The 13,303-nt window shown below is 35.6% G+C and overlaps 5 protein-coding genes across 7 annotated transcripts in view; 1 reads left to right on the forward strand and 4 right to left on the reverse strand.

Annotated features, from left to right (window-relative positions):
- The window catches only part of LOC100631953 (E3 ubiquitin-protein ligase RNF14-like), a 2,744-nt gene extending 1,268 nt beyond the window's left edge, over window positions 1–1,476 (forward strand). Inside the window, exon 2 of the mRNA XM_003388124.3 lies at window positions 325–1,476. Coding sequence (XP_003388172.1) covers window positions 325–1,359 — 1,035 coding nt within the window. The 3' untranslated portion in view covers window positions 1,360–1,476. The remainder of the gene's footprint in view (window positions 1–324) is intronic.
- A 283-nt stretch (window positions 1,477–1,759) lies between these two features.
- LOC100640712 (extensin) lies at window positions 1,760–5,455 on the reverse strand. The gene is made up of 5 exons (XM_003388109.2): window positions 5,332–5,455; window positions 5,204–5,284; window positions 2,233–2,462; window positions 2,124–2,180; window positions 1,760–2,068 (listed from the first exon to the last, which is right to left on the reverse strand). Exons 1-5 carry the CDS (start codon window positions 5,438–5,440, stop codon window positions 1,940–1,942), a joined length of 606 nt encoding a protein of 201 aa, XP_003388157.2. The 5' UTR covers window positions 5,441–5,455; the 3' UTR covers window positions 1,760–1,939.
- Window positions 5,456–5,470: 15 nt separating this feature from the next.
- On the reverse strand, window positions 5,471–7,237 carry LOC105313516 (annexin A7-like). Its single transcript, XM_011407013.2, has 5 exons — window positions 7,150–7,237; window positions 7,060–7,092; window positions 6,826–7,007; window positions 5,790–5,846; window positions 5,471–5,744 (listed from the first exon to the last, which is right to left on the reverse strand). The coding sequence occupies exons 1-5, from the start codon at window positions 7,160–7,162 to the stop codon at window positions 5,616–5,618; spliced, it is 414 nt and encodes a 137-aa protein (XP_011405315.1). The 5' UTR covers window positions 7,163–7,237; the 3' UTR covers window positions 5,471–5,615.
- Window positions 7,237–9,482, reverse strand: LOC109583670 (uncharacterized). 3 transcript variants are annotated; one of them, XM_019999104.1, is made up of 2 exons: window positions 8,312–9,482; window positions 7,237–7,452 (listed from the first exon to the last, which is right to left on the reverse strand). In XM_019999104.1, exons 1-2 carry the CDS (start codon window positions 9,444–9,446, stop codon window positions 7,355–7,357), a joined length of 1,233 nt encoding a protein of 410 aa, XP_019854663.1. In that variant the 5' UTR covers window positions 9,447–9,482; the 3' UTR covers window positions 7,237–7,354. The 3 variants fall into 3 exon arrangements, with proteins under 3 accessions (XP_019854663.1, XP_019854665.1, XP_019854664.1); XM_019999106.1 differs by lacking the exon at window positions 7,237–7,452 and adding an exon at window positions 7,459–7,527; XM_019999105.1 differs by lacking the exon at window positions 7,237–7,452 and adding an exon at window positions 7,555–8,149.
- Window positions 9,483–11,307: 1,825 nt separating this feature from the next.
- LOC105313517 (extracellular protease-like) lies at window positions 11,308–12,594 on the reverse strand. Its single transcript, XM_011407014.2, has 2 exons — window positions 12,490–12,594; window positions 11,308–12,439 (listed from the first exon to the last, which is right to left on the reverse strand). Exons 1-2 carry the CDS (start codon window positions 12,543–12,545, stop codon window positions 11,437–11,439), a joined length of 1,059 nt encoding a protein of 352 aa, XP_011405316.1. The 5' UTR covers window positions 12,546–12,594; the 3' UTR covers window positions 11,308–11,436.
- Window positions 12,595–13,303: the final 709 nt, after the last annotated feature.

The following is a 13,303-nucleotide window of genomic DNA, read 5'->3' on the forward strand; positions in this document are numbered from 1 at the left end:
CTGCAGTGCATGCATAAGTTTAAAACAATAAGAGTTTTTTGTAACTATTAGCTCGTTTTGCGTCTCAAAACTTCTTTAATGGATTGGCTAGTTAGTCTAGATCTTTATCAGTTGAATGAGTCTGACTTTTTGAATTCTTGTAGCATAAATTTTGTGCTTGAAATTAATTCAAACTTTCAGTGTCACTTGGCTTATAGTTAGTTTCTTTTTGTGGTTTTGATAGTTATTGTACTGATGAGTGTTGAATTTCATTGCTAATTTAAATTTTGATTTTACAATTAAATCTTATGCTATAAAAAGGTATATTGACTTTTTTATTTTTAGTTAGGAGTCTTATGCCGTAATCTTGATCAAATATGGAAGGACCAATGTGGAGCACCTGTTCTGTATCAGTGGCAACAGTTTCTCGCTCATGAATCTATGACAGTTCTTGGTATTGATGGACTATTAGCAATAAAATATCAAAACCCTCGGGCACTACAGAGTGATTGGGACGCAAGAGGTATTCAAGAAATGAAGAACCTCTTTAGCATAGTACCACTGCTAATTGAATATGACAACCAACAGAGAACTATTGTCTTTCAATCGAGTCACTTCACATGTCAAATTTGTTGCATAAATGTTTCTGGATCTGAGTGCATCAGACTACAATCTTGTCCTCACGTTACTTGCAAGGAATGCATGGTCACTTACCTCACCAGTAAGATTGGAGATGGTAGTGTGGCTACTATTGACTGTCCAGGCTCTAACTGTAGAGAACCCATTTTACCAGGGCTCATACAATGCCTCATTTCTCCTCAACTATTTGAGCGTTACGACAAATTACTATTGCAAAGAACCCTTGATGGTATGACTGATATTGTTTATTGTCCTCGCCCGACTTGCCACTGTGTGACGCTGAAAGAAGAGGACAGTAACATGGCTCTCTGTCCAAACTGCAAATTCTCATTTTGTGTCCTATGCAAGCGGACATGGCACGGAATATCACCTTGCAAAATGTTACCGCAAGATATAAAAGAGCTAAAGGAAGCTTATGAAACTGGAGATAAAGAACTACAAAAGTCACTTGAACTGCAGTATGGGAAGAAGTACCTGGAAAGAGCATTTCAAGAGTATGAGTCTAGCAGTTGGATCAAAAGTAATACCAAACCTTGTCCCAACTGCCACTCTACCATAGAGAAGGATCACGGCTGCAATAAAATGGCTTGTCTCACGTGTAATTGTCAATTTTGTTGGTTGTGTGGCTCAGCGTTGCCACGACACAATCCGTACAATCATTATCATCCAGGGAATTCCGCTTGTGGTGGGAAGTTGTTTGAAGGAGAGTTACCAGAGGAAAATGATGAGTTGATTTTATAGATTTTTATTAGTGTTTGTTTTATTGAACTAAATAATATACCAAGAATTTCTATTTAGTCGACTATGTCACAATTATTTCAAGAAAACAAAGCCACATATTGTGGCTTTTTATATTAATTTTGTTGAAATATTAATTCCTTTAAAATTAAATTTCAAAAAACCAAATAATTTATGGGATCCATACAAACACAAGAAGAGTAAAGCCTTGTAATTTGTAGTGGCCATGTTGGGTGACAAGAAAGTATACGACAAAATTTGAATACCACATAAATGCTCTACTCCACTTACATGTACACATATTTTTAATCTTATCTATACAGAGTAAAAAGGTTAAGCAGCTTGAAATTCAGTTATAGGCTGCAATCAGTAAGTTCACAGTCTATTGACTATTATGATGATGTTTATTTACAAATCTAAAATTAATAAGGTTTTAATGAACCACAAAGACAATTTTAAAACAATAAACAACTACTTGCAACAATAATAAATTAATGTGAATAAACAATTGATACAATTAACAGTTCATATATCCTGATATAATAATAATAGTGACACAATAAGGAAATTTATATGGTCCAAATTACCAGATCGTATACCCACCATCAGAGCCTCCACCCCACATATCCTTCTTCTGTTGTGAGACTTGAACACTTCTTCCTTCAGCGGAAGCTTGTTGCGCAGCTGTGGGAGCATACCCAGGGGGAGGTGGCTACATACACAAAGTACAATAAATATAAAGAACAGAGAAGAATAATTATACTTACTGGAATATTGACAGGCTTGTTAGGATTGATCGCAGCATCTTGATTAAATACAGCAACCTACAAGAAAGCATTAAAAATACTACTGGCAGCATGCCTGAAATAGACTCACAGGCGCTGGCTGAGGTGGAGGTGGTTGCTGAGAGTAGGCAGGAGGCTGGTCAGTTGGATACACTCCAGGAGGAGGAGGATATCCAGCAGGAGGAGGTGGATATCCAGTAGGAGGAGGTGGATATCCTGAGTATCCTCCAGGGGGAACTGGGGGAGGATATCCCGAGTATCCACCAGGGGGAGGAGGGTATCCTGGTGCTGATGGGTATGCTCCAGGCTGAGGAGGATAACCTATTAGCAGAACAAATGTATCATTAAAACAGACATTTAAAACACATGTAAAATTAAGTTTAATGGAATCAAAGTGAAAAGGCTGGAGTGCTCTGCTATGCATCGTAGTTATATATAGTCCAAAAACAAAAGAATATGTGCATTTACACCAAATGTACATAGGCTGTAGCATTTTGTACATGTACATGTACTTATACAAGCATGCTGATACAGTGGTACCCATATAATGGTTCATCATGCATGTATATGAATGAATGTGTACATTCATTTTTCATGAGTTATGAATTTCACAGACAGTGCATTAGCTACATGTATTTTTTCAAAAAATTGACACATGCATGCATATGTTATAATCCTCAAAAAAGCCACCTAAATGTGTAAATTACATGTAAGTATGCATTTCTACAGTGTACAAAGCACAAGGACATCAATATGCATTAGAAAATCATAATAAAAATTGTAGTTGATTTTGGAGCCAATTTTTGGAAAAAAACATGGCTAGCCTGTTCTTTCTAAAAATTAGCTACTATTAAAAATGATCATAACAAAAAAATTTTTTAGTCAAAATGAAATCAAACTTTCTACCTAGCTTAAGGACATCAATATGTATAAGGAAATGTAATAAAAATTAGAGGTGATCTCAGAGCCAATTTCTGCCTTTGCTTTTTTCTGAAAATTTGCTACTTTTAAAGACTGTCGTAACTTTAAAAATTCCAGTCAGAATCAGTTTAAACTTTCTACATAACATAAGGACATCAATATGTGTATCAGAAAGTGCAATGAAAATTAGGGGTCAAATTTGCTTTTAAAAAAATGACAATAACTCACAAAATTTCTATGTACATGTAGCATAAAAACATTAATATGCATCAGAAAATGTAATGAAAACTGGAGGTGATTTCGGAACCACTTTTTGAAAAAAACATCAGCCTTCGCTTTTTCGAAAAATTGGTTCATTGAAATTGCTCATAATTAAAAAATACATGTTTCTGTTGGAATCAGCTCAAACTTTTTACATACATCAATACCATAAATGTTCAAATGAAAGCCTGGGTTGAATAAACACCTGGTACTAGAGCTGGGCGATAGTTTCGAATATATTCACTACTTCGATAGTATAGAGGCTATTGTGATATGATAGTACCGTATAGCGGAAAATTTTCGTGGTCCAAAATTTTCGTGGATCCGTCCAAAAATCAATTTTGTGGCTTTAATTTTTGTGGTTTTCTACAATTCGGCCATCTTAAACTGTATAAAATCAATTTTCGCGGATTTTATTTTCGTGGATTTTGAAAAAAACGCGAAATCCGCGAAAATTTTGGGCCACGTAAATTTTCCGCTATACGGTAGTATTGAAGCTATCGTGATAGTAAACCACGTGTTGACATATAGGCATGCTCAGTACTACAACCATATGTTGTAGCAGGATAGCAGCTGATATCTAGACATGGCATCTGAAGGGACAGACCTTCTTCCTATAGAAGGAAGCAAAAGCGACATTTGGAAGCATTTTGGCTTTCCAGCAAGAGAGGAAGTTCCTACAGCCTGTATATACATGTACTACTTCCTTTTGACTTTCGTTATTAATAGTTATAACTATTTGTTAACAAGAAAGCTCTAATATCGTGATAGTTTCACTATCGGGATAGTAATAGTAACAACTATCGTGATAGTGATTTGACTACTATCGCCCAGCTCTACCTGGTACTAATAATCTCCAAGTATAGATACGCATATTTTACTCAATATAGGTGGTACCATACAGTTTAGAGTGTCCTAAATGGGCTAACTTGTTAAGCTTAGTTCACTGATCCCAAGGTTGTGAGTTCAAATTCTGGTTTTATTGTATTTTATTTTACGCAATTTTTTGTCCTGCAAAGAAATAAATGCCCGCACTTTTATTTGAACATTTATGGTATGTATCAGAAAGTATATGTAATAATTGGGGGTACTTGATAAATAAAGTCCTTATACAAAAGGCAAGTTGATTTGTACCATTATCTTAGCATAAATCCAATTTTCTTTGATTTAATAAACCAGGAAAAAAATGAATGGACCATTGTTTTTTGTACCTCTTATGTGTCACAGTGACCAACAACATGACGAGTAATAAGCCCACAGTAATTATAATTAAGGTTCCAGTATAAAACGGTTTCATATGACGCCACAGCACACATCATAATTACTTCCGCATGGCAAAATGGCTACTTTGCCAGTCACTTGTACAGTGCTATAAGCTTTTATGGCAGGCTTCCCTACCCATAAACATGGCTAACTCGTGCTGCTCTTTTATTTGCCTGGGCCCAGGGATGCAAAGGAAACAAAAAGTCCTCGTCGTTTCAGATAGAAAACCAGTGAAGCAGCCAAATTGAATACAGCCTTGTCTTGTTACTCCTATAATTATTGCTATTGCTACTTTTCTGCTAACTACTGCTATAATTTTACTCCTTTTTGCCTTGTGCTATATGAAAGAAGTTATAGAAGTAACTTTACTGCTGTAAATGAGTGAGGCTCATTAATTTCTGCCACACAGAAGTAATTCTAACATCAAAAAGTGATGTCACTCCTCATGTCACTATACCAATTCAATGAATTTTAATAACTTATGTTTAGGTGTGCTGTGAGACTACTAAGACTAGTGTGCTGTCTATTCGTTTAAATGACTTTCACTTCTATAAACTGTCACCAACTATTACAAAAACTTATTTACTATTGTGTTTTAGTGCTATTTTTAAATGTACCTGGGTTGGTTGAATAAGGTTGCTGGACAGGATAAGCTGGTTGTTGAACTGGATATGCTGGCTGTTTAGGATACGGTGAACCTACAAATGACGCTGCTGAAGGTTAGTATCTCAATACACTCTCTTACCACCGCTTGGCTTTTTACTCTTTTTCCCAAACATTGTTCCAAGGTAAAGATGTCGAAAGATGTTCTCTAAAACGCTTAATTGACAGTTTGAGGTAGCCACGCCCACCATTACTCCACCCAATGTACCATGAAAAATTTAATAATGAATCATGAAGGTAAAGCCACAATGAAAATAAAGCAAAGATTGATACTACTGACATTGACTAAATATTCTTTATTTGTTTGAACTAATAAAAATATTAAAGTGATAGAAAGACAAAAAAGACAAATCTCATCTTGAAAGTTCACCAAATGGTCATGCCACCATCAGATCCTCCTCCAAGGTTGTCCTTTTCCTCTTTGACAACATGAACTGCCCCACCTTGTGCATAAGCCTGCTGTGCTGCAGTTGGTGCATAGCCAGGAGGAGGAGGCTATAGCAAAACATCATATTAACAATAAACTTAATATTGACTTACTGGTATCACAATGGGTTTATTTGGATCAACTACAGCATCTTGATTAAATACTGCCACCTACAATTATTAGTACTAGTAATAATAATAATAATAACAATGAGTCAAAGGATATGGTCTAGACTATAAAAGCTGATTCACACTGCAATACATTATAATTGGAAGTGGCTATAAATGTATGGTACTGGAACTTTAACTTTCCCGTTAGGCATACATTGTATATTTACACCTTAAGCTGGATTTACAATTATAATGCAAGGCCCATGTACTATCAATTTTTAATCAATCATTTGACCTTTTGACACATGCTTTACACTAGAGTTGAATCAAACTCAACTTCATTCTCAATGTAATGTCAGGACTACATTGTAAATCACGCAGAGTTGCAGACACTACAAGTGATAGCCTATTGCAATATAAATCGAACTTAAAATTGTGACCAAAGATAATGGAATAGATAAACTTAAGAACTGAATCAATATAAGTGGTGTCACAAAAGGAAAGTAATGGTGAATTTACAGTTCTTAATTTTGGTAGCATTGAAACAGCATTCATCGTAGCTTGGCAATGACTATGCAGAAGCAGGCCAGTAAAGGATGGTCTCCACAATGCAATCTTGCAAGAAGCATAAGACATTTGCTTAGTATACACATATTTAGCTTTTTGTGCTTTCCTTTTAAAACCAAGAAGTTATGGAGCCTATGTATTGTATACCTCTTGTACTAAAACCAAACATATTAAAGAAGCTCTATTATGCTACCTATACTACTGTGCAGTCTGTGCTATCTATAGCTGATTGCAAACATGCAGCTCTTTTGACATTAACACTTTCTCACTTTAAAATAGAGTCATCACCACATTGTTTTAGGCAAAATTATCGTTTCCTGTATAATAGCTTAATATACCACCAGCATATAGGCCCTCTTATTCCATGACTCAGGATACTACGAGCCACACAATTCGTAATAACATACCACCCAATATTCTCATAAAAACAAGTTAAAAGATTGTACACAATCACGCAAAATATGGAACTCACAGGTGGTCGAAATGGTGGCTGTTGCTGCTGAGGATATCCCATCTGTTGAGGATAGGGTGGGTTTTGCTGTGGATACCCCTGGGGTTGCTGCTGAGGATAGCCTTGAGGCTGATAGGCTGGCGGTTGCTCTTGTTGATGTGCGGAGGGTTGTTGCTGTGGATATCCCTGTTGCTGAGGATAAGCTGGGTGGAAGGTGTTTTAGTAAGAAGAGGTAGCATTTTCCAAGCAACTTACCACTTCCAGGAGTCTTTTGAACAGGATAACCACCTATTCAAGGATTAACGACCCATGAAACAGACCATTATAAGCACTTACATGACTTACCTGGACCAGACATTTTCTCTTTGTGATTTTAATTTTAGCTTGATGGGCGTGACATTGCAGTGCAAGCAATAATTGCAATTATGATAATAGATCCTAAATTCATACTCATGAGAACTAAGCATTTTACAAAGCCAAAATAAATGATAATAATAAAAACAAGAAATGGACATTTAAAATAATAATCACTGCTGTAAAGCTGGGCCTATCATTTGAGCTTCAGACTCACAGCTTCGTAACTACAGGCAAAGTTTGAAGTTGAGATAGATTGACCTGATTTTAATTCTCCATCGTGTTTTGTAGTAGCTATAAAATAATTATGCTTTAAAACTGTGTCTAGAAAATCTGTCACATGTTGCCTCTTTTCATGCATGTGTTATACTAATAACAAAAGTAAAGGTAATTAAATTTTTGATCACGAATGATCAGTATAATAAAATTAAGATGTACATGCAACAATTGTACACCTACAAATGTCAACTATCTTAAGAGTGGAATTTTGGGGTACTGCTAATCTATTGGTTACTATACTGACAGTGAGCTATCCTAGCCTAGACAAGTTGAACTTTGGAACCAAGTAGTGAGGGTAACTGCATAAATGCTACATAATCTCAATGACACACTAATTAATTAATTACAAAACAATTTCTGCGGCTCATAAATAGAGGCGAAAAAATAGTGACTTTTAATTATGCTTGCAATTAGAATAAAATTATAAAGTTGCTTTCATATAAAAGGCTAAGCTGTAAACTATATAATGCATGCAAAGCCATAATATTAGTGCCAGTAATTACTCTTGCCACGTGTAGGCATACAGGCAAGGGTATATGAGTAAATTTTTAAAAGTTAGTTATTCAATAGCGATACTTATTAATCCCTTTCACTGGGATTAGCTCACATGCACATCTGGAGGTATGCGACACCCACAAATATTTGCCTCAATTAACCTACAAAAACTGTAGATCAGACCTGCAGAGTTTTCATCATTAGCGAGTATAGCAAACTAAAACCATTATAAACAAAAAATTCAATTCTGACAGTAAATACATTCAAAAAATTGTAAACTAAATTCATTCAACTAAGAAGTCTGTATAAGTGGATTATAAAATTTTAAAAGTGCATAGTTCATTAAGAATCAATATAATGTCTAACAATTACTACTTACTAGCTGTAATATTATGCTGATCAAGCCAGCGAATAATTGTAACATTCTTAGGAGCTGGTATTTGTCCATGCCAAAACCCTCCAATAACTTCCAGCCTATTGACCGGCATCCAGTTAGGACAAAGCTCACCCTCTGGGTCAGTTGGGCTCCAATACCATCCCATACAAGTCGGCATAAACCATATTGCTGTGATGTATTCTCTGAGGTTAGCAGGACTGATGTACATCAGGCATCCTTTATATCTCTCACTGGAAGGATTGAGTGACATTACTTCAAGCCCAATTTCTTCCAATTGTGTACCATACGATGTTAAATCTACAGGATTACTCCGAAGACTTAACGATTGTGAGTCACAATTCAAAGAAACTTGAGTAAGAACAGTAGCAACAGCTGTCAATGGAATAGCTAATGTACATTGTGTTTCTTTATCATCTTGAGCGGTGACGGTGCCATCAGATTTATGTAGTCCCACTAATTCCCCAGAAGAATTGAACAGTGGAATACCAGGAGCGAAAGAACAAACAGCCTTATACCATATATCCTGTCCATAATGCTCCTTGACTGATCCTTGAACATAATGTAAGCTACTTGAAGTATTGGCTGTTGATGCTGGAGTAGGAGACTGAAGGAGATAAATGGTGTCTTCAGCTTCCACAGGGCTAACTTGATCTTGTAGATTATAAAAAAAGCAACCAGACTGTTTCAAAGACTCAACAGTTTCTTGACTCAGTTGAATGAATGAGAAATACAGCAATGGGCAAGTAAAAGTACATTCTGGTTTCACAGCAGACAGGCTAACAGCTGTGGTCGAGTCGCTATTACCCAGTGGCCTATAGTGTAATGAATATTCAGTATCAGAAGATAAGCCCATATCGTGTTTATAACAAAGTATAATTCCACTAGTCTTGATCCCATCCTTTGACATGAAACTAACGGCAACAGCATTAACCCAACTGGATTCAATGTCACTCCCACCCACCTTAAGATGAAGAACAGCTCGACTAGCTTGAACTACTTTTTCACGATTAACAGGGCCATGATCAGTAGAAGGGTCTTTAGATAGATCAATACGATGGGATTGAATATTAGCTGTAGGTGGAGGAGCTGATTCAGTTTTAGAAACAGATTTGCCCATGACTGAGATGTAGGAAGGAGGGGTAAACTTAAAGTAGGCGGGATTTATAAGACATAGGTGTGGTTACTGACCACGTGTGCGCACGTGGATCTAATCTAGACTTAAAATTTAAATACTTTTAATCATAGATATTATATGCTTTAAAGTCAAGACAACCATAAGCCAGTGCTGTTTTGGTAAGATTAGATATTTGCCTCAATATCATTTATTGTTTTTCCTTTTTTCTTTCTCCCTTTCTCTCAAATAGCTACCAAAGAGTCTTCACTAGATCATGGAATAGCTAAGTTCTCTATTGATAGTCTACACATTATAGTTATGTTCACAACAATGCGTACAAACAGCATGTACCAGTTTATTTTTGTGCTGAAATATGTTCACATATTTTGTGATGCGCCCTCAATTTGCAAAAAATTGCCAAATTTAATTTAAATGAAATCTAAATTAATTCTTTAGAAATAGAAATTGTGAAAGTACTTCACCACAAAAATAAACCAGTATATAGTATTGAAAAATTGATGTATTATGGTTGTTACTCTTGTATAAATCTTTTTCTATAAAGTAAATTTTATGCATCTGCTATCAAAAATACGACACATAGTAACTCATGAATGAATGAATGAACAACAGACAGACAACATGAAGGCCTAGTCCTTGCCTATAATTTCTGGAACCAAAAATTAAAGAACTAACACACATGTAAAACAACATCATTCATATCAATAGTAACAAGTGTAAAATATCTCTATACTACATAATTGTACAACAAGAATGTCTCATTAATCAACAAAAGCACCCAAAACCATAGATAGATTTAGTATAGCCAAAAGTAATTATACTAAGAATAATGGGCTAATCTTGAGTAAAATGATGAAAGCAATAATTCTGCTCTTCCTAAAAATGGCTCCGAAATCACCCCCAATTTTTATTACATTTTCTGACACATATTGATGTCCTTATGCTATGTATCTGTAATATTTGAAACTTTTTCATTCTTTTCTCTTCATTTCTCTCTTCTTTATAGACTGAGCCAGTAGTACAGTTAATGATCAATATATTGATTACATGATGTTAAACTCAAAGTTTCCTCCAATGATGGAATGTCTAACAATTTAACTGATGGATCTACTAAAACATTCTGGGAATCAAGAGATGAGCCTGGAGGAAAACCTGGTCCTATACACTCACTTGTGACATAATAATCAAACCATTTGGTGTCTGCTGCATATTGACAATACTAAAGACTCTGGGGTTAGTGATTCTCAGTCTCATAATTTAATACCCATACTATATACTTTGATACCTATACTTTGTTCTTGCACATTTACTTTTATGCTTCATTTTCTCCATTATTATTTTTGCTATTATTGTTTTTGTTGTTACTATTATTGTTATTATTATAATTTATAGCAAAGAGTGGAGCAGTTAGTATTGTTGGTTGGACCGGATGAGGATGGACTTAAAGAAGTTGACGAAGTATTTTAAACTAATTAATAATACAAAATACATGTACATGATGCACGATGTACAGCTGCATACACTCTACATGTACATGTTCAATGCTCTGTTTAAATTTTTGTGGCTGACAGTAAGTGGATGGAACTCTAATGATTTCATCAGTTTTAATTTTTAATAACTGGCCCCAAAACCACAAAAACACAAAAATGCACTACCACAAAATTATCTGTTATAAGAAAGCACCAAAGCACTTCTACTCTGTTGTATTGCATGGCCAAAAGCAGCTTTATTTCATGTCATCATGGATAATGATTATTATTAATTTGTCACTCATCATCATTTTTGATGTTAGTGCAAACAGTAACACTTGTTAATTTTGATTGATTTTGAATAAATATTTTTTTAATATAAGCCAAGATAACTAATTAATCAAAGATGTAATAATTATTATGACAGTTAAGCAAAAAGATGCCTAAAGCATCAAAAATAAACTGTGCATGTCCACGAGTGCTAAAGTTCTTGGCTGATGAGACTTTTACTGACTCTCACAATAATGGTAACTGAAATTGTCAGCATTCCTGATTGCTTTGGCAGGATCAGACTTGGCAAAACCCTTACATTTATCAGGACCATATCCTTCATCATCACGAGCAGCAAAAGCATGAGCCCACTCGTGTAACAGTGTGCGCTCCTTAGTGTAGCTAGTACCCTTGCAAGCTATTGGCTCTTTGTAGAAATAATCACAGAGATACACCACTGTTTGAGAATATGATTTATATGTGTATGCTATTGCGTTAGGGTGGTCCTTGCACTTTGGACCATTATTGTAATAAGTGACAGTTTTGCTTCCTAGTCCAGTCCTCATCTTACCGTACAAGTCTTTAACAGTGTTAGCCCTTGCTGCTGTGTATGCACCAAACCATGTGACATATAGATTATTGTTACCAACTCCACCTTTAGCTTTATCGATTCCAGCACAGAGCCTCTTGTGGGCTTCCAGTGTATTATCGTTGTCCCTGCTACCATTAAAATTAGCTGCAGTACAGGATTCAATGTAGACTGTGTAATCAAGTTCTACTTTTTGTTCCTTTGGCCTTGAGAAAAGATCAGTGCCTTCCAAATAAATATGAACTGATTCACATGCAGATGAGTCCTTAAGCTGATCAATAAACATTGCATTCATCTCATTCACTGACAGATACTGTAAAGGTCTACTGTATTGTACAGTGTAAAGACCATCAGTATTAATGCTAAAAGCATCAGTGATTTGGACTGAGGCAGAAATACTCTCACCTGCCTTCAAGAGAGCAAACTCATCCTTTGTAGGAGGGAGACGATAAATGTAGATACCTTCATATTCCAGTGGACGACCATCAAGAGAGACAGAGACAAATTGAGAGTAGAGTCCTTCAAGAGGAGTGTTACGTTTCAGTAGATAAAGATCCTCATTTGCATTGTTGGTAAACTCAAAAGAGCAAGCAACTGCAGAAAGAGCTTTATCACAAGCCATGTCAAGAGAGACTGGCCAGCCATTAGCACTGCATGTACAAGAGAAAAGTAAAATTGATTTGATACTGTAGTAACATACCTCAGAGCACAGGTCAGGTAAGTAACCAGACAGAAGAGTGAGAGTAGAGTCTTCATGATTCCTTTCTTTTAATAAAGAGTATTCCTTCTTCTTGTGAGATGATTTTTTGTTTCAGTAGAAGTGATTCACTGCTGCTGGTCACCTCCTATTGGTACTATTAGGTAGCCACTTAAAATAATAGTATACTGTATAGGTCATTAGTATTAATGAGTCTACTCACTGAACATAATGTTCAGTGGGTAGACTCATTAATACTAATGACCTATTCAGTATACTATTCACATATTGAAGTGTCTGGTGACCTGTGGATAGATGTAGTTTTCACAGTCTATAGTATTTGGCTTGAAGCTGAGCAGACTATCATCCAAATTACAATGATGTCTGTGAAGAGAGTAAAAAAACATGTATTAAACTAACATTATAGCATATTTCCCTTGGATGTTTTATAGACATTATTGAGAGTTCCAATTAGCTTGGAGCCAGCTAGTGATTGTTCAATACATTGCTTTAACACAAATCATTTTAGCATACCTTTTACACACAAGGCACAACTATACATGCATAGTATAGACAATCAATGCTTCATGAATAGTTTAAACAATGTCTTTGCCTGAGGACATTGATGACATTGATGTGTTAGTTATTGCAATATTGTGGGATAAAAGTTCATAAAACTGATAGTGTTGTACTATAGCAGTACATGTCACTTGTACTTTAAGTACAATACACGTACAATACAGTACTTAAGAGGTGCGTTAATTGGAGTGAGTACCATATCATGTGTTGTGGCTCTGGAAGTGTTGTGCATATCATC

This window comes from Amphimedon queenslandica, unplaced genomic scaffold, assembly GCF_000090795.2.
Source record: "Amphimedon queenslandica unplaced genomic scaffold, v1.1 AMPQUscaffold_13289, whole genome shotgun sequence".
In the NCBI taxonomy this organism is placed as follows: Eukaryota; Metazoa; Porifera; class Demospongiae; order Haplosclerida; family Niphatidae; genus Amphimedon; species Amphimedon queenslandica.